General features: G+C 46.1%; 1 protein-coding gene across 7 annotated transcripts in view; it reads left to right on the top strand.

The window, feature by feature from the left end:
- Positions 1-21072, top strand: part of SLCO3A1 (solute carrier organic anion transporter family member 3A1) — a 350365-nt gene that overhangs the window by 256680 nt on the left and 72613 nt on the right. For all 7 annotated transcript variants that reach the window (XR_002523199.2, XR_001904587.2, XR_004185004.1 and 4 more), the window contains exon 4: positions 4592-4855. Coding sequence is in view for 4 of the 7 variants with exons in the window: in XM_017960938.2 (XP_017816427.1) it covers positions 4592-4855 (264 nt within the window). In the remaining 3 variants the exon portion in view is untranslated. The remainder of the gene's footprint in view (positions 1-4591; positions 4856-21072) is intronic.

The following is a 21072-nucleotide window of genomic DNA, read 5'->3' as shown; positions in this document are numbered from 1 at the left end:
AGCAACAAATAAGAACAACCCAAAAGTCAGACACAAAGAGTGGAAGGGTTAGAAAAATGGATCTCGTAAGGCTGGGCATAGTGGCTCTCACCTGTAATCCCAGCACTTTGGGAGGCCGAGGCAGGTAGATCACCAGAGGTCAGGAGTTTGAGACCAGACCAGCCAACATGGTGAAACCTGCCTCTACTAAAAATAAAAATTAGCCGGGCGTGATGGTAGGCACCTGTAATCCCAGCTACTTGGGAGGCTGACACAGGAGAATTGCTTGAACCTGGGAGGTGGAGGTTGCAGTAAACTGAGATCTCACCACTGCACTCCAGCCTGGGTAATAGAGTGAAACTCCATCTCCAAAAATAAATAAATAAATAAATAGGGGAAATGGATCTGGAAAAGGAGAAAAACCTTCTACGCCTGTTGACACCTATGTCAAGACAAGTCCAAGGTGTGCCTGGCTTCATGACAGACATTTCCATCATGGTACACCCAGTGTATGGCTCTCTTTGTTCCACTCTGCAACCCTTTTCTCCTGTCCCCTTTACCAGACTTCCCTCAGAATGAAATGGCATCTGTTCTCATTGTCTGAAATGACCACGGGGTAGATTAGTGGCTTGATGAGGGAGTTGAGCCTGTTCACTTAGAGTCCCCTGAGTGTGCCACACCTTGGCTCAGCCTGTTCCCTCAGCCTGAGATACTGTCTCTACCTCATTTTATTCAACATCTTTCTTCATCCATGTGTTTAGTTTTGTTGGCAATTGAATGTATCTAAGTAAATGAAACAGATTGGTGCTTTCAGTTTTGTTCTGGGCATCTTACTGAAAGCAGCCCTTGCCAGAAGGCTGAAACTGCAGCCGTTTTTTTAAAGTTAAGACACTAACTAGAACCAAATAGAGAAGTAAAGAGGTTTTCAAGCCTTCCTCCCTACCTTTACCTAAAACAATACTTTGCTATGTCAAGCCTGCCTGAGACGGCTGTTCTTATAGAACATGGATTTTTATTTCCTAAACCTTTTGTACTAGTCAGGGTAGACTAGGTTATGTTGCAGTAACAAACAGCTCCCAAATCTCAGCAGCTTAGAATACTAAATGGTTCTTTCTTCTTTGTGCTAGATCCAATGCAGATCAACACGAACATTTCGTTTATTGTAGCCTGTCAGATACCATCGTAGGAGGAAAGGGGTTGGAGTCATGCACCAGCTCATACACACTTCCACCCAGAAATGATACATAACCCCCTTGCTCACATTTCATAGGCAAATCTCTGTGGCTTATGGTTACACCTAACTTCACAGAGTGAGGAGGTGTCATCCTCCTTGACATCAGAGGTGGAGGACACTAATAACATCTACCACACTGTCCTCTTCCAGCCACACAGAGAACTCTCCCTCAATATCTCTAGTACTGAAACAGTATCTGTAGAGCATTGACAGATGATTGCCAGCAGGTGGAGGGAGATTTTTCACCATAACTAGCCAAAATGCCTTGTTAGCTGGGCACAGTGGTTCACACCTGTAATCCCAGCACTTTGGGAGGCCAATGTGGGTGGATCACCTGAAGTCAGGAGTTCAAGACCAGCCTGGCCAACATGGTGTGAAACCCCATCTCTACCAAAAGTACAAAAATTAGCCAGGCATGGTGGTGGGCGCCTGTAATCTCAGTACTGGAGAGGCTGAGGCAGGAGAATCACCTCCACAGGAGGTGGAGGTTGTGGTGAGCTGAGATCACGCCACTGCGCTCCAGCCTGGGCGACAGAGCAAGAATCCGCCTCAAAAAAAAAAGAAAAGAAAAGAAAAGAAAAAATAGTGTTTGTTATAGAGATGGACAGAGGTAAGACATTTTTCAGACAGGTCCAACCGTTAGTTGTCTTTCCTAGATCAAAGTCACCAAGCCTCCCCCCGCCCTCAGGGCAGCACACTCTACAGCTGAGCGGTTTCCCTCTGCGTGTTATTTCTGTGTCTGCCACAGTGCTCCGCATAATTGAAATGGAGAAAAAAATCAATACTTCCCAAAATAGTCAGTGATGAGTGTCTGGGATCTACAGAATGCCGCTGTACGCCACCTTCACGCAGGCCCCGTCTCTTGTCCTTGCCCAGGTGGCAGGTGGGCTTTGGTTCTGACACAGGTGACGTGCCCTTCCCCATCTTTCAAACTGAGCCAATGTTGGCTTTCCTCACACATACACATACCTACAGGGAGCACGTTGACATGTTCACACAAACCGTCACCTCCCCCATCACTGTCCCTCTCCCTGGGATGTTTTCTCACACATAGAACAACAGAGTCACTAAATTCCTAACTAAAATATGACTTTTCTAATTTTGTTCCCCCAAACAACTGCTAGGATTTCTCTCTCTTTACCCACTCACATCTGCCAGCTTTTCAATTCCCCCTTTATGGAGCCTGGAGATAATGGAGGAAATACTTCAGCTCCCTTTTGCTGTCTTCTGTTTTCATTCATTGCTTGGCAGCAGGTGAAGAAACACAGTAAGTGACTAGTGAAAACATTCCTGTTCAGCTACCAGAGGCAATATCACTTCCTTGTGTCTTCCCTCATTTGCATAAAGATGCTTTCAAGATCACCTTGTGTTTTCCCATGCCGTACCTTTTAAAAAGATCCCTACTTTGAGATTCTCATTTATATACATATATGTACATAAAAGTGCAAATAACAAGATCTACTCTCTATATAAAGAGCCTACTATGCATCAGGTGATTCTTGCTCATTGCCTGTCATCCTTGCAACCACTCTAGGTTGAAGCTGTCTTCATTTTGCAAATGATGCAGCTAAGACTCAAGGAGGGTAAGTAACCTGCCCAGTATCATATGCTAGTAAGTGGCAGAGCTGGGATTCGCAAGTAATCTGCCCAGTATCACGTGCTAGTAAGTGGCAGAGATGGGATCTGACCCCAAGTTCTCAAAGCTTACACTGTACCCTCTCCAGCTTGTAGCTATGCAGAAACATCTGGTCCATCGTAGTGCTGTTATTGCTGCTGAGTGTATGTCAGCGTCTCCAGGACAGTGACTAACCAGTGTTCTAAAGGCCACTTGCTACTTACTGGAAGAGCTGGTGGCCTTAGGCTCATGGCACAAAAAGCAGGAATTGATCATTCACCACAGGCCCTATAGGGAGCCCAAAACAAAGTCCAGACATTGAAGAGGGGCAGTGGAACAGAAAGGTGAGAGCGTGGACCTTGTTCCGTCCTTCAGCCCCGTGAACCTGGGCAAGGAACCTAACCTTTCTAAGCCTCAGTTTCTCCATCTATAGAAAATAGAGATAATAAAAGTCCTGCCTTGTAGAGTTATGGGGAAGGTTGGCTGGAACAGTTAAGAATGTGCTCTGCATAATGCCTGGTGCAGAGGAAACCCTCAATAAATGATGACTGGCATTATCATTAATGCTAGCTGAGGAGTCTTCAGGGAGAGCATTTTATGAATGCTGAAGTGTTCATCTGGTGTCTGCGGTCATTACTCTTCCCAGAGCTGTCCATCCATCTGGTCCAGGCCTGCAGCCCTGTTGGTCCTACTTCATACACCATTGCCCAGATCTCCCCAGTTCTCCTTCCGTGTTCCAGGGGCGTGGTTTGTTATCAAAGAGACATTTCTAAGCAGCTCGCCTGGGAGCCGTGCTGTGCAAGGCAGTTGTAAAGAGAGAGAAAGAAAAAAACTGTACCAAAGGGTAAGCTGAAGTTTATGTTCTTGTGACTTAGCTGGCAAAATCAAATAGTGGTACAAGGCCACCAAACCACATGCATAGCACCTTTAAGCACATGAGTTGGCTGCAAAGCTTTGTATTAGAGAGCTGGTGCCAAGCCACAGGCCACCAACAAGGTTGGCATTAACCTCTCCACTAGTAGCATGGGAACAAGGGACCCTCACCATAAATAACAGGCTACCATCATCTGGATGCCCCAGCATGTGCCAGGTACTCTTCTGAGCATTTTATGTCTGGTGTGGTCATTTAATCTTCCCACTAAGTACTACCATCATCATAGATGTTATACAGATCAGTAAACTGAGGCATAGAGAGTTCAAACCACTAGCCTAGGATCACACAGAGAGCAAGGGGTAGGACTTCAACCCAGGCAGCCTGGCTTCAGAGGCCATGCTGTAAAACCCTATTGTGTGCCTCCCCTGACGAGCTGTGAACCTAATTTAAGACACTGAGTGGGGCTTTGAGTGGGATCTCATATGAGCTGCTTTTTGGAAGCCAAGAGTGAATATACCTGATGAAAATCTACCTCTGAACAATAAACACTCCCTTGTGTTTCTTTGAGCACACCTTGGCAGCTCTGCCAAGCCAGTCAGTTTTAACCTAAATTCAGAGAATGTCTGGCTTCTCACTGTTTTTGTTTAGACTGATGTAAACACAGGGTAGACAAGAAAATTAAGGAGGGAATGTGATCAGCCTTCGGCTTTGAGAGAAACAGAACTGCTGATGTGCAACAATAGGCTTCGTAGCCTGGCAGCCACTGTTCCCAACCCCAGGTCATTTCTAGAGCCTTTGCCCTCTCTATTCAACTGAGTCAGATTCTCAGTAAAATCCCCAGTAGTGCAGCCTTCTTTTCTCCACTAAGCTGTGCTCTTTCCATTTGCAGGTAACCTGGACATCACTCCGGATGACCCCCGCTGGATCGGAGCCTGGTGGGGTGGCTTTCTGCTCTGCGGTGCCTTACTCTTCTTCTCTTCCCTCTTGATGTTTGGGTTTCCACAGTCCCTGCCCCCGCACTCAGACCCCGCCATGGAAAGCGAGCAGGCCATGCTCCCCGAAAGAGAATACGAGAGGCCCAAGCCCAGCAACGGGGTCCTGAGGCACCCCCTGGAGCCAGACAGCAGTGCCTCCTGTTTCCAGCAGCTGAGAGGTAAAGGTGGCCTCATCTGCCTCTGCTCAGAACAGTAGGGGGATTGGGATGGGGGTGATGAGTGAAGGGGTGGCACCCAGGACTGGGGTTCTTGGGGACTTGGTGGAGGCAGAATAATATTGGCCTGCATGGCTGGCCTCTACCAGCCAGGTGCTTAACTTATTCCTGAGAAGTAAATAACCTGACTTGCTTAATAAAAACAAAAATGAAGTAGCTACCATTTATTAAAGGGACCCAGTGGTTAATATAGGACCTGACATTTAATAAACGTAAATGTCTTTAGAAGGAAGCAAAATATTCTGTGGAGCTTTTTTGAATTCTTTCAGGCCACCTATAAGCCCCTGGAAGCAATAAAGGACTTTTGAAGTTGGCTTCCTTTGCCTGATATCAGCATTCTTTAAAAAGCCACCTCCAGCCTGGCGCAATGGCTCACGCCTATAATCCCAGCCCTTTGGGAAGCCAAGGCAGGTGGATCACTTGAGGTTAGGAGTTTGAGACTAGCCTGCCCACCATGGTGAAACCCCATCTCTACTAAAATATAAAAATTAGCCGGGCTTGGTGGCATGTGCCTGTAATCCCAGCTACTCGGGAGGCTGAGGCAGGAGAATCACTTGGTCCTGGGTTCAAGCTCACCAGAGGTTGCAGTGAGCCGAGATTGCACCACTGCACTCCAGCCTGGGTGACAGAGCAAGACTCCATCTCTAAATAAATAAATAAATAAATAAATAAATAAATAAAGCCAACTCCAAAGTACATTTCTGTAGATTCACTTTGTCCTTTCATTGCCTCCACTAAAGATGAGAGGTGTTTTCCTGAAGAAAGAAATATTAACCCAGTCTTAATGACACAGTCACACTTTAGAATGCAGCAAAGCTCTTGCTATCATTTTTTAAAGAAAAATGTGCAATTTTTCTGAAAAAATGGTGAAGCACAAACAGTGATGCAGAATGAGAATGAGAGCCCCCCCACCCCCCAAGTTGTTTCCATCTTCAGCACAATCCTTTAAAGATGAGGAAAATGACGAGGAGCTGAATGTAGCCTGGCAGTCTCAGAAGTTGCTCAGCGACCATCAGGCGAGGTATGTGTGGGGTTCCTTAATGCACACGACTCCTTACTTAGCTCCCCTGAAGTCCTGCTGGATTTTAGAAATGAGTGGGCTCATGCAGCCAGGAGCAAGGTCAGGCACTACTTCCCAGGGAAGCTGGGATGCAGAAGGGAGATGGCCAGTCCCCTCTGTGCAGAAATGAGGCACTCAGCCGGATCAGACTTCCGCAGTGGCACATGCAGTCCTCCTGTGCTTTAGACATTTCCTAGCAGTCAAAGTCTGTTTACTAAACTTCTGTGTAACAATGTGTGCCTTCTATGGAGATGCTAGACATTCATGGAGAGAAGCTTGAACTGCTTTGTGCTCAGCCCCCTGTTCTGTTCCTCACCAGCCCTGCAATCATTAACTCCCCCCTGCTTCTTTTCCACGAATGTAAAACTGTAATAACACAATTCCTCACTGCCAGTGCTGTCTCGAAAATGAAAGCACTGCTGCAGAAGACTATCTGTTAATCGTACCTGTTAGTCCATGAGGAATCTGAAGAACTTGTGTTATTTCTGAAGAGAGACAATTTTAATATCCTAATGTTATGTCTGGCCCCGTGTTCCACAATGGTTTCTACCAATGCTGTAATTTGGAATCATCCATAAAATTTAAGTTCCAGAATGCACTGGTAGATGAGAAGGCCAGCCAATCTGTGTCCTCTAAGGTTGCCTTGGCTTAGAATGCCCCCATCCCCATGCATGTGTGCTTAATAAAATAGGCTCACTTCCAGCAGCCCCTAGGCAAGGAAGGTGCCTGCGACTCCCCTAGTAGCAGGAGAGTGATGCCTGCGACTCCCCTAATAGAACAGCCATCCATAGAAAGTGTCCTGGTAACTAGACCCCTAGGAATAAATTGGGCAGGTATGAGAGTGTGGCTTTCAAAGGACATCCTGGCCCTGGGCGACTACAGCATTTCCAAGTCGCTCCCCACCTCAGAATAATGACCCTGTTTCCCAAGGGCTCTGATTGTAAAAACTGCACTAGTAATCACTTATCTTTCATCTCTGGGAATAAAAAGATGAAAAAGATATAATGGTGCCATCAGAGAACTCACCATCCCACGTAGGATCAGGCCTGTAAGTCAGCAAAGGCAGCCCAGTGTTTTGAGAACCGCAATAACAAGCAATACAGGTGGTTACAGAAATGCAGCAAAGAGACAGAGAGAAGCCCACCGCTCCTAGGCCATGAGTTGCGGGTGAGGGAAGGGTCAGCGGCAGAGCTGAGCCGAGTCTTGAGGCCTACCATGGCTTCAGCATTCTTGGGTCATGATGCAGTTGCTCATTAACTCATTTGTGTTATCCATTGGTAGTTACTGAGACCCTACTAGATGCTGAGCACAGCCAAGACTAAAGCGATTTATATTCTGGAGCTTATATTCTCCTAGGTTGCAATAGGCAAGGTCAAAGCAATGACAAGATAAGCAGGCACTCTGGGTGAGCTGCCGTTGTGCTGACAAGTACACAGTCAGGTAGACGAGTCTGGGACCTACGAGGCCATATTGATTACAAATTGTAATCTGTATACACACAGGCTTCACTTCTGATGGTTAATGATTTTAATTTAGAATTAACAATTCCCAGAAGCAATTGGTCCATAATGGACTAACATGATGTCCCAACAGGAAAGGAAGAAAGTGTTTCTACAAGACTCCTTAAGAGCCAAAATACAGTGAAGTGAGCTATTATGCTAATAAACACATTTTATACGTGCCAGTGCATGAAGTGGGGCCACAGTCGTTTATATGATTTATTTCTCCATGTGAGACACATGTTTTTGCTATATGAGCTTTTCCACCAAAAGCACCATGCAGTGCTCCCTGGCATTCCAAAACCCTTCATCCAGTTTGCATCCTGGGAAACCCACGCTTCAAATGCAGTGCTATACATGCAGTGTGTTACACATTTGTGGATGTAAATAAGCTGAACAGCATTGCATGTATACATAGAATTGACATTGCTCCTAAAACCTCTATGTTGCAATTTCTCATCCATTTTGTCTGAGCTTGCAAATGGGTTTCTTCTTTGGCCATCAATCTGTGTCCCCTGCTGTGCTCTGCAGACAGCAAAGGCCCCTGAGAAGAGCTGGCATTGTGCTGAGAAGAGCTGGCATTACACCAAGAAGAGCCCTTCCAGCCCCTTTTCTCTGGAACTTAGAAAGTCTTCCCCTGCTCCTGGGAGAAAATGGGGCTCTCTGCTTTGAGGCAGACCCACCTAGGTTAAAATCCAGCTCAGTCACTTCTTTTTTTTTTTTTTTTCTTTTGAGACGGAGTTTCGCTCTGCCGCCCAGGCTGGAGTGCAGTGGCCAGATCTCAGCTCACTGGAAGCTCCGCCTCCCAGGTTTATGCCATTCTCCTGCCTCAGCCTCCTGAGCAGCTGGGACTACAGGCGCCTGCCACCACGTCCGGCTAATTTTTTTTTTTATGTGTTTAGTAGAGACGGGGTTTCACCGTGTTAGCCAGGAGGGTCTTGATCTCCGGACCTCGTGATCTGCCCATCTCAGCCTCCCAAAGTGCTGGGATTACAGGCTTGAGCCACTGCGCCCGGCTGCTCAGTCACTTCTTTTTTTTTTTTTTTTTTTTTTTTTTTTTTTTTTTTTGAGGCCGGAGTCTCCAGCTCTGTCATGAGCTGGAGTGCGATGGCGGGATCTCAGCTCACTGCAAGCTCCGCCTCCCGAGGATCACGCCGATCTCCTGCCTCCAGCCCCTCCCAGAGTGGGACACACGGGGGTTTGTACGTTTTATTTTTAGTAGAGGCGGGGTTTCACCGTGTTGTAGGATGGTCTCGATCTCCCGACCTCGTGATCCGCCCGTCTCGGCCTCCCAAAGTGCTGGGATTACAGGCTTGAGCCACCGCGCCCGGCCTCAGTCACTTCTTAATCATGCAGGCTTGGCCACATCACTTAACTCCTCTCAGCTTTCACATGTGGTGTCTGGTTTAGTCTTTACCAAAACTGTGTAAGGTCAGTATCACTGTTTATTCCTGTCTCTAGATGAGGAAACCAAGCTCTGGTGATATGGGGGTTAGAGTCTGTGGTTCGATTTTCAGAGCATTCCCCTATAAAAAGCAGGCTTCAGACATCTGCTTCCAACAGTCAGCCATCAGTTGGGTTTGCAACCCTTATCCAAAGCTGAGAGACGGAAAGCCCAGAGTCTTGCTCCAGGTCAGCCTGGAAGTCCCCATCTTATAGCAACAGCCCCATAACCATCTTACCATGCAGAAAGCAGATGAACAAATACTTGGGTTTGTTACACTCCAGTATGTCCCCGATATGGGGGCCTGCCAAGCCAAGGCACATTTTTACTTCTCAGCTGTGCCACCAAATAACTTTTCCTTTAAGACGTGGCTCTGGCTCTGCTCCTCCCTGATCTTGCATTTTGGATGGCCTGTTTTTTACACACCTCACGTTCATCCTCTTGTGTCCTCTCCTCCCCTTTCCTACTTGGTAAGCCGTGTGTGGACAAGGCTGCACCTAGTGTGCTGAATCTAGCAAATGCTCAGAGTTTGCAGAATTGCTTGTGAGAGGCTACACCTGGAGGGAAGAAGTTCAGGGACTGTAATAGACAAATGTACAGTATCACCATCAGATAGTGTATTAAATATCACCTCCACAGTTTTGTGCTTCATTGTAAGTTGTCTCCGGCGTCTCTTGCCCTGAGAGGCCTTGATGGACGTGACAAGGGTCTCTTCTGCAGCCGCATGTCCATGTGCCTTCTCCCTCCAGCTCTGTACATCTCCTGGAATGCATCAGGCAATCTCTTGTTTGCTGCTATTTCTCCCTGGAATGCCCTTCTTTCTTCAGTTCACTTCTGGGCTGGACTCTGTTCTCACCTCCCCAGGAAGCCCCCCAAAGCCCCTCTGTGTACATGCCCCTGTGTACGCGGTACTGGGTTAGCTGCGTTCCTCTGAGGTCCCCAGAATCCCTGCAGAGCACCTGTGAACACATTACCATGGCAGTCTCTCTGCTTGTCTGTGTCTGCCCAAAGATTATGCATTTTCCAGGGATGAAGCTGTAGTTCATCTGTTCATTTCCAATGCACAGAACAGTGCATAGCATGTAGGTGATACTGGTTGAATGAAGTAATAAGTGAATACTTTCTTGCCAGCCTGCATGTATGTATAGACGGGGACACATGCACAAATAGCAGGTAATGATTTTTTTGTGCACTGTTATATTTCATCCCTGTACCTTAGGAGGCATCGGTACCACTTACCAATAAGGAAAGTGAGGCTTGTAAATAGAAAGGAAAGGCATTTGAACCCGGGCGAAGGCTCCAGTGTCTGTCTTTTTAACCATGGCATTATGCTGCCACTTCTGACAGTAAACGGACACTCTCTTAAAGAATAACTGGCGTCAGCAGGTGCTAACTGACTTCTTAGCAGAGTGTACTAAAACTCCAGCTGCTGGCTGCAACAGCACAGATGTACCCTAAAATGATGGGTCTTCCAGACACAGCTGCAGCCTAAGAGGAAGGGAAGAACCAACTCCCTGCGAGCATTGGCCTGTCCTGACCCGCTGCCAGGTTTTCTAGCTGGGATGAGTGTAATCACACCAGAGGTTTAAAATCCAAAGGGAGAGTCCTGCCTTTGATCACTGAAAGAGCAGGGCAATCAAAAGCTGAGCACTCTTGTCTCTGAGCGCTTCACACTGACTGCCAAGTGGTCTCTTCCTGTCCCAGAAAAGATAGCAGGTGCCAGCAGGTGCCGGCTGAGTAGGCAGGGCTGGGGCCTCAGGCTCAGAGTCTTTAAAGCCACCACCCAAATCTAGGAGATGAGTTATGATTTCCAGAGCTCTTGCATCAACCTCCCATTTGGCCCCCACAGGTGGCTGATGGGGTGGTTATGTTGCTAACCTTTGTCCTGATCCCTGAGTGATGTTAAACCAGGTACTCAGATTCCCGTGGCTGGGCTGGACCTAGTTTTCCAGACTCCATAATCCTGTGCTCTTTCCCCTGTTTCCTGTAAGGGTTCACTAAATTGTTAATAAACTGCTGAAAGAAAAGAAAGGGAATCAGGCTGAGGCCCATGTAACAAAGCCCTTCCTGTGTCTGAGAAACTTACACTTCTGCAGCCTGCTCCCCCTCCAAAAGAGGCCATGCAGAACCCAAGCTCTAGAGAAGGTTCGAGGAGCTGAGCTCCTCCTGGGTCCTTGTTACCTCCCCTCCCCTCCAGCAATGCAGTCCATCATGGAGTTCAGCCGATTTTGCCACCCAAATCTCTCTGCAGCCTGCTCTTGATCTCTGTTGATCTGAGGGTCCTTGTTAACATTTATAAGGTAACACTCCACACTCCAGCATGCCCTGGGCCCTCCAGGCTGTTGTCCACTCTGTGATCTCTTCAGAACACATCTGATCGAGTTGCCGCCTCTTGCTTTAAGGGATGGAGGCAAAGTCCTTCCATGATCACTGAGTCCCTCCAAACCCTTCTCATGCCAGTCATGCCCTGTTCCCTCCACGCCCACCTCACTGGCCTCTTTTTAGTTCTCCTTATACCCCAGGCTCCTTTCCTCCTAGGACTCTGCATTTGTTCCCTCTACTGGAATTCTGATTTCATCTTCAGACATCAGCTCATGTGTCATTACTTAGGAACATCTTCCCCACCCGGTGGTACCCCTTCCAAGGCACATCATAATTTTCCTTTATGTGCGTGAATAATTTTCCTTTATTCACTTACCCTCTACGTTTCATGAAAGCAGGGACTGCAATTGTTTTTGCTCATGTCCTGGTACACAGCAGAGGCTCAGTGCCTGCTATTTGATAGGGGAGGGAGTAAATGGATTGCTGCTTTCCCTAAAGCTCCCCTGTCTCCTACTTCCCACTCAGGGTTTTGGCCTGTGTTTGACCAATCCATGGACGTAGACTTGGCAAGAGCTTCAGGTGTTCTGAGTGCCACCACCGGCCCACACGTGACTACCTGTGTTGGAGAGGATCTGCTCCTGGCACCCTGGCTGCTGAATGGTAGAGGATGTGCCAGCCCTGGAGCCAAAACTGACTTGCCCTGGGGACTTTGGGCTTCATGTTGTCAGTTACCCATCTTCTGGCAGGTGCTTTACATCTTGGTCAGGGAGCACATTCACCCCGCCCCACCACTGTGCTTCTCACAGTTCAGCAGGAGCCACAGATTTGCCTGGCCACAGGACCCAGCTCATGCCTCTCCACAGCTCATGCCTCTCCACAGCTCATGCCTGGCCACAGGACCCACCTCATGCTTCTGCACCTTGGCCTCCTCCATCCATTACCATCTAGCTGTCAGTTTCTGCTACATTTTTCTTAATTAAAACCCTGTGCCTTTCAGCATAATGTTATGAGGAACCTGGTGATCTGAGAGTCCTTGTTCTGCCAGCTAACCAGCTGAGCATTTTTTTAAATCATGCACTGTGTCCTCAGAACCATGTTCTTCCTGTGTGTGGATTTCCCGTTAAACTTTTTCTTTCCTGATTCCATGGTGAAGGAGACCATCTGCCCTCCCAAATGCTTGGAATCCTGTGCCAGGCTGTGATTTACATTCTGCCATGTCACAGGAGTTGTTTTTATAGGTCCCCACAGACCAGACTGGTCACTAGCTTAAGTTCTCATCAATACTGATTAATAGGGGACCTGCTGTGGACAGCACAGGAGGGATAGGTCCATAGATAAGCTACAGCTGCACTTCTCAAGTTATTTCAGCAAAGCTCCTGAGACAAACTATGTGAGGGTGCCTAGCATGATGCCTGGCACTTTGTTGATATTCCTGGAGCGTGTGTTGAGTGAAAGAATGAAGGAAATAATTAGAAGGCAACGTTTCCCAATTAGGGTCCCTTGAGATGCTCAGGGAAAAACAAATCAGCAGCAGCAATAACAGAAGGATAGGGAAATGGTTAGATGGCCAAATAACTTTGGGAACCTGTGTGCCGTTTGACCCTCTCTGAGATTCATACTCCTCAGACATGTGACTCGGAACTGTTTTATTCACATTAACTCTGTGGCCACTTGGCTAATGCTTCCAGGATACAGGGTAGAAAGTGGAAAGGCTCACAGGAGGTTCAGATGCATGAACTGAGGACCAGAGAGAGGGGACTTGGAGATACTAGCTTAAAGACTGTAGCATTTCACCCCAATCTGGAAGGATGAGCAGGATCCCCGTGGATGGAGAAAGAAGAACTTTGGGATGGGGGGCAGGGATAAGCAGAGACACATGGACAGGAATGCCCAAGACATTGTTGGGAGCTAGACATCTGGTTTTAGAAAAGGTCATGCTAGGAGGCAGACTAGGGGCCGCTTCCTCACCAGCAGTTCCTGGTACCTGAAGCTGCTCGTGGAGGCTTTCGTGAAATTATGAATGAGTTATTGAAAGCCTTAGCATTGCCCTTCTGAAGTATCTGGACTTTATCTGAGGAGCCCTTGTTTCCAACCAGGAGTTTGAGTCGGCATCTGTGGAGTTCCTTGAACCACCCTGTGTGTGGGCCACAGCCCAGGAATTCTGATTCCGTGGGTAGAGAAGAGGTCCAAGCATCTGGATGTTTTCAAAGCCCCCTAGATGATTCTGTGTGAACTCCTAATTGCAAATGAATGCCAGAAGCAATGGGGGTTCATTGAGTGGCCTCCTCTGGGGGCCAACAGGTCAGAGCTGGTCCTTCTGCATTTGTACAGGCACGGGACATGTAATGACAGGGGACTCACTCAATGAATAAGCTTGGGACATTGTAGACACTGTGATCCTCATGGAGATTCATAAGTGATATATTAGCACATGAAGGCTCTGAGAAGGCCTGCTGTAAACTCAACACTTGAGGCAATAACATCAGGAACTCTAGGCTTAAAGATGGGCATTTATGTCCATCAGGTATTTCACCCCCACTGTTTCTTTGTGAATGTCAGTATTTCTCTTTCCAGACTTTCCAGGGTGAATGCCCCCATTGTTAGAGTTTTCATGAATGCCAAATGCAGTCAGCCTTGCTGCCACGGAGGTGGGCCAACACTCTCTCAGAGAAGGTTCTTAGGGGCTGGCCAGGAGCAGTGAAAGCGGCTGTTTGCTTACAAAAAGACTATTCCCTTAGTCTTTTTCTCTCTGCTACCTCTGACCTGGAAAGACACCATGTTGAGTCTGAATAAGACGTTGCTACCTCCCAGGCTCCTTTCTTCATCTCTGTGATCCTGAGTGGAGCCTGCGCTTTTCTGACTTCACACTCCAGAGGGACAGAAATGACTGGGGCGACGCCAATTTGGAGCTGCAGCTTGCAGGAAGCTAACTGGGCCTCTGCAGACACTTGCTTCATGCTTTAAACTTTCTAATGGGCAGCCACACGATTCTTTTTCTCTTGGGCCTTCTTGGTGGGGTTATGAAGCATTGGTGACTTGAAAGGAATCAATAGAATTGATGGGGGAGTTATCCCAGCCAGTCCGCACCCAGCCAACATTGGGATTTCATTCTAAACGCTCATTTCTGGTGCTGATCATTTCTTATTTGTTCACTCAAGCCACGAGCTTTTCTGTGCAAAGTTAGCACTACTCTCTGCCTCTTATCTCCAGAGGATGGTCAAAAGGAAACCCGGTAGCTGCTTCTTTCAAACCTGCAATGAGAAGGTGCTAGGAAGCGCTCCCCTGGGGTCCTCAATAGCCCAGGGCAGAGGTTAGGAGGCAACTTCATCCAAATCAGTGAAACCACATTGGGTCTGAACCTGGAGCCGGAGGCTGCCCCATCTGGGGCCAGTGTGTGGCAGGCACTTACTTTTAGAAGACTCCCAGACGCTGCAGGCCTCCTCTCCCACCTGGGCTTTCCTCCACCCCTACACAAGGGAATGGCTTAGATACCTCCAGAATCGACAGTGTAAATGAAGAAGAGACCGACATTCTGGATTTCTGGCCCCATAGGCCAGGAGTTTGAGTCAGCATCACCTGGGGAGTTTCTTGAACCATCCTGTGTGTGGGCCACAGCCCAGGAATTCTGATTCTGTGGGTAAAGAAGGGGTCCAAGCATCTGGATGTTTTCAAAGCCCCCTAGATGATTCTATGTGAACTCCCAATTGCACATGAATGCCAGAAGCCATGGAGGTTCTTTGACCTCCTCTGGGGGCAACAGGTCAGAGCTGGTCCTCCTGCATCTGTGCAGGCAGGGGACATGTATTGGCAGGGGAGTGACTTACCAAATAAGTTCACCCTGATTGTAGAAGCAAGAGTCTAAATGTGTTTCCACCCGGACAGTGAACCTGTGGAATGTCACTAATGGTTTGTTCATAAGTTTGTTTATGTTGCCTCAAAGTTTCTTAAGAGGCTGTAACAGTTAACCCTTCAAAGCTCTGCGATTCATTCCTTCATTTTTAAATTTATTTATTAGATTCTTTAAGACACCTTGAGTTTGTTAAGCGTCTGCTCTTACTGGGCGTGGTGCTCACATCTAATGACAGAGCTACTCCATCCTTGCTCCCAGGTGGCTTCTGGCTTGTGAGAAGAGAAGGACTCAGGCAAGGGCATCCAGTTGGGGACTTAAGCCTGCACGGGGCACATAAGCAACCAACTCGGTGGTTGTTAAACTTTGATGCTATTCCATGACACTATTTTTCCTAGGAGTCACCACACCTTGGATTCACACCTGTACTTCCATCACAGTATTTTTCTACATCTTTATTCTTCCTCTTTCCCTTTTAAGTTATGATTTGAAGACTGTCATTTATCTCATCTAAGCTCTCCCTGCCTCTCTGTTCTCTCTTTCCTGTGGGTCTCATGTGTTGGGAAGCTCCTCATGGCAACTCAACATTCAGAAAAACAACTTTTATAGATTCAGGTCCCCACAAAATACCTGAATGTTAAGAATGTGGACTTTGGAGCTCAGGCTGACCTTAGTTCAAATCCACTCTCCCTCACCTCCCAGCTCTGGATTCTTGGGCAAGGTGGAATTTACAGCCTCTCAATGAAGCCTTGGTTTTCTCATGTCGGGAATGATGATGTTAAGACGACCTGCTATTGTAACGGTTGTGAGAATTAAATGAAAAGCCCTTAGCACAGTGCCCCATCAAACACTGGTAACCGAAAAAGCATTGGCTACCATTGTAATTACTGAGCAGTTGCATGCATTAGCTTCATCTCCCCTTCTTGGGAGCCCTGACAGTGGTGTGTTGACAGCAATGTTATCAAAGGAAAAGAAAGTCAAGGCCAACTTCAGTAGAGAGATTAAAAGCAGAAATACACCGAGAGTCCAGCAGGTACACTGAGCCCCACAGTAACCACTGCGTGGGGCACCTTCAATTCCAGGGAATTGGACATGGAAACCAAGGCCATGGACAAGTACATTGTTTCCTGACCTGGCCTGCTGCCTGGCCCTCAGAGGTGGGAGCTGCCTGGCCCTCAGAGGTGGGAGCTCTTCTGGACCACAGAGATGGCCCGGGAACTAAGCCCAGCCTACCTTCTCCATGGCTGTGGCTGCCCCACCCCGTGCTCTTTCCCTTCTCTGCTAGCTCACCAAGCAGCACACACAGATACATCTGCAGCAAACCGTGTATCCCCATGGCTCCGAGGAACACTACACATGACGAGGAGCCTCAGGGTTTCCTCCCTGACTTAACCATGAATCACTTCTTTTATATTAATTATGATTCATACTGAGCTCACACCCGTGTGCCGGAGACACTGGGCCACATGCTTTACACACTTGGGTCTCATTTCATCTTTATAGCAGTCTGTGGGATGGAGTTCTGTGCTCCAGTCACTTCCACATCTACTAAAGCCTTGAAGCCAGAATTCAAATCCCCATTACCTGACTCCTTAGACCAGGTTCTTAGCCATTATTTTATACAACCTCATTCAGCAAAACCTTTTCTACAGTACAAGCCTCCTCTTTCAGCTCTATAAGTCTTTCTTCCTTTTATTAATATTTCTCCCTCCCTCTCTTTCCGAGTTCTCTTCCCACAAAAAAAAAAAAAAGGACTAAGTCCCAGATACATCCCCGAATGCTAGATCTGGTCATTTTCCCCAACCTAAGTAGAAATGTTTTATTATTATTATTGCTATTACTATCAGTATTTCTTAGAATTAAGCTGCACCTTTGACTACCGGGAGTAGCCTGCATGCTTAATCTTCAAACCAGGAGCAGCTCAGAAGCCAGACCAGAATAGCATACTGGTTACAAGCACATGCCGTGGCAGCAGGTACCAGAGTTTGAGTTTCTGCTGTGCTGCTCTAACCATGGGACCCCTCTCTGCCTCAGTTTTTTCATCTGTAAATGGGGGATTTAATAGTCCCAAGATCACAGGTTTGATATGAGCAGATATGTAAGCATTTAGAACTGCATTTTTGCACAAAGGAAATGCTCTGTCAACATTAGTTTTCATGACTCCTCTAAAATCTGCCTTTCTCCATCCTGAAGGACCTATAAGTTTCCAAGAACCCTTAATCCTACAGGAATCTCTTTTGAAGACTAGTAGTAGAAAACCTGTTTTCCCTAGAGACCGCTCTCCTGCCGCTCTTTCCAATTTTGTTCATCTTGCTGGTGACGGTACCAGGCTCCTAATGAGAGTTGAAAAGGTTTCTCCAGCTGGTGAGGCTGCATAATTCAAGCCAGCCTACCTCCCACCTCCAGCTCCCAAGTTCTGAGGCTAAATCGGTAGGTGGGGGGTACATGGCTAAGAGAGTCTGTAGATGTTTAATGGCCTGGTGTGGCCTTGGTTCACCAGTTTCTGTTTGCCTGGGTCACCCCATTAGCTGCCACCTCCTTAAAAAGTCAGAATTTTATAGGCTTAACAATCTATTTGAATGAAAAAGCTTGAAACACAGGGTTGGCCCTAGGACCAAGCTAATTAATAGCCCTTCTCAAACTGGGGTTTTGGAAGGTAGGCTGAGCCTTTGAAAAGCAATCATCTTTTGAGGGTACTACAAGTGATTGCAACAAAAACTGGGGATGGGAGGAAGAACCTGGAAGGAAATAGCGAACCCAAGAGGAAACTGTCATTTCTGGAGGCAAATTGCCTTGGTAGAGGGGAAAAAAAAAAGAATGTTCTTCATGCAAGTAAGGCCCACTGAGGCTTCCTCAAGTCAAATGATTCAGTCATATCATTCTCAAACCTAATGATTTTTCACATCTAATTCAAGGAGAAATTAGTTATTAGATATTAAGACAAAAGCAGGCAGTCTCCTATCTTGACAAGGAATCCTTCCCACTGAAGTGGAATTATCTCCAGAATAATTAAATTGCTTGCTTAAGTATAAAAGTATTCCATTAACCGGAGTTGCCTTCGTTGAACAGTGCCTTCCTCATCGCCAAACAAATCATGGTGACTCTGAACAAGGACAGGGAGATACCAGGACCTAAATAGATAATGTGATCAAACTGAAATCATCATCAGTGTCATTTCTGAGCCAAAGAGCAAAGTTGCTAATCAGCAAATGCTGGAGGTATCAGCCCAGCAGCAGTTTTACTTGTGATCAAGCGTGGCTGTGGTGCTTTATTCTTCAGGAATCCTAGACTCTGAAGATTCTGCACCCTAACAAAAAAAAAATGAAGGCCACAGTGAAAGCATGGCAGAGGATCATTTTCCTGGAATGTCCCCAACCTGCCTATTTGACATTGGCAATGTTTCCAGAATTTAGATATCTTTATTCGAAAAGAGCACTGTGATGCAGAAATGGCGTTATTACTTGCCAAAACATATAAACCGCCAGGACATTCAAATGTATTCATTACAAGGAGGCACTGTTATAACCTGATGTGATCCATACTGTTCTCACTACATTGTGAAACTTATTGTTCTGTGGCATGACCAATAGGTCTCTTGCCATGGGTACAGTACACCATCACAGCGTGCCACACACTATAGCAAATCAGCTTTCACTCATTAGTAGTGATTTATGAGGATAGAGTTTTAACATCCAAGGGGCTTCTGTACATGAAGATAAATGCTTACCTCACTGTCCTCTGTTTAAGCCCAATGAATTCATCTATATTTGTTGAACAATCCACATATTTAAATAATTCACAGTCAGGATTCCTCTAAATATTTGTACCATAGTTTAAACATAATGTGGATTTAACACAGGAAAATTTCCCAACATTTACATATAGGTGTTATAAAGGTAAACACTTCTAAACATTTATTTGAAGTGATATTTCTAAAAATTCAGATGATGGTAAATGTTTTAAACCCTGTAAAAATAGACAAAACACACACATAAAGGCCAGTACACTTAAAATCAAGGAGGGTATAAGTGTATTAATACCATGGACTTAAAGTTGTTTTCTTATTATCTTTATTCTTATTCATACCCTTTTAAAAGTGTTATTTTTATTTGTGCATTGATTTAATCAGAGAGTTGCCTCCTAAGGTTTCAGGAATTTTACAAGGAACCACCACAGAACAGCCAAGGCCACCAGCTCTGGTTATCATCTAGTTATGACATAGAATTCGGTTGCTCAGGCTTTGCCAATTCCAAGCTTTTGGTCATCTGACTCAGTCCATTTGCATAACTAAGTTCTTTGTGTTATGTCAAAGAACCCTTAGATGCCTGTCTTCTATGTAGATTTTCATTCTTGAAACTTGATACCATTCCTAGAAATGATAAATTCTAAGTTTTGTATATCTGCCAGTTCTTGACTTATTGAGCTTGTCTGTTAACATTAAAAACTTATGCATCCCCTATTATTATTTTATTCTAATTAGTTGGGCCATTTAGAGGTTTCATCTCCTAGGAGATGAGATTGAGCCTGTATAATTAGCTCGCTTCTTTAGGACAGCTGGCTAATTCTTCACCTTGGAATGCAGTATGAGACTCCCTGCCCACCTGTTTATTTTGCATGCCACCACGGCACTGATCAGTTTTTCCTAGACGTGGTGTAGTACCTGCTTCCTCTGGGACTCTGTGTTTTATCTGTTCTGTTTGCATAGGTGGAAACAAGTAAACTGCATGTCAGATATTCCACACTTTATGATCGCAGCAGCACAGACTTCCCCTAACTAGTTTCTGGGATACCACCTCTATAATTTTTGCCTTATTTGCATTCCACCTGGACCATTATGCACCTAAGACTTCTCTTTAAATAACTTTAAATCTACTTACTTTTTGTAACCTAGCAGTGTCTTAAGCCGTAACAGCCATGAAACCACACATTAGATGTATCAGCTGTATTTCAGCTTTGTTGTAAGGACACATTAAATCATGGCACAAATATTGAAATGACAGGGTTGTCCTGGTGCCCCAAAGCTCTCTTGCACACTGCCAGAATACATCATACCATAATTTAGGAGACTTGGCTGAAGACCACATGCCAACGATTCTGATTGCTGGGAATATCCAAATAATGTGCTTGTTTCCAAAGGATTTTTAAAAAACGAATCTCCTATTTTAAAAGCACCAATATAAGGGGAAGTCTTAGTGGCGTACGAAACCACATGCTTTAAGAAAAATAAATAAAGAAAGAATGAAATACAAGACCTCAACAATTCCTACTTTCCGGCTCTGTCATTAAAGTGGTGCATGAACCTCAGAGCACTTTTGCCCATCATCAGCTCTCATAGAAGCCCTGAGCACCTGGACTGAGTGGGAGGCTGCTTCTAGGGTAGACCAGGTGATGAGAATAGACCCGCTAGGGAGAAGGGAACACATTCAGCAAAGATCTACAGGAAGAGCATTCTTGTACAGGGAAGACCCCCAAGGACAAAGACCTGGGTGGGATGGACCTGGGTGCAAGCGAGAAATAGCAAGAGCCACTGGGGCTTGACTGGAGGGTGGGAAGAGGAAGGGCTAGGGGGTGTGATTAGATCACTGAGAGGCAGACCTCAGGCCATGGCACAGCATATGGATTTTGACCATTCCAGGGTTTTGAGAAGGAAACTGATTTGAGCTGATCTCACTGACTGCTACCCAGGGAATGATTATATTGGATCAAGAGTGAAAACTAAGACCCCAGTTGGGTAGCTCTGGTGGTCTTCAAGTGAGAGCTGATGAAAACTTTTGCCAGAGAGGTAGCCATGAAGATGGCAAGAAGGGGTTTGATTAGGCATGTACACATTTTGGAAACCACAAGAGTTTCATATCTTTCTTGAAACTGTTAAGTATATTTTCTTAACACACGTATATATATAGATCCATCAACAGGTATATTGACATATACTTAAATATATTGATATTTATAATTTATTTTATACACACACACACCTTCTGAGATTGC

Source organism: Papio anubis, chromosome 7 (genome assembly GCF_008728515.1).
Source record: "Papio anubis isolate 15944 chromosome 7, Panubis1.0, whole genome shotgun sequence".
NCBI lineage: Eukaryota > Metazoa > Chordata > Mammalia > Primates > Cercopithecidae > Papio > Papio anubis.
The sequence above is the reverse complement of the archived record's forward strand: the minus strand, read 5'-3'. Positions and strand labels throughout refer to the sequence as shown.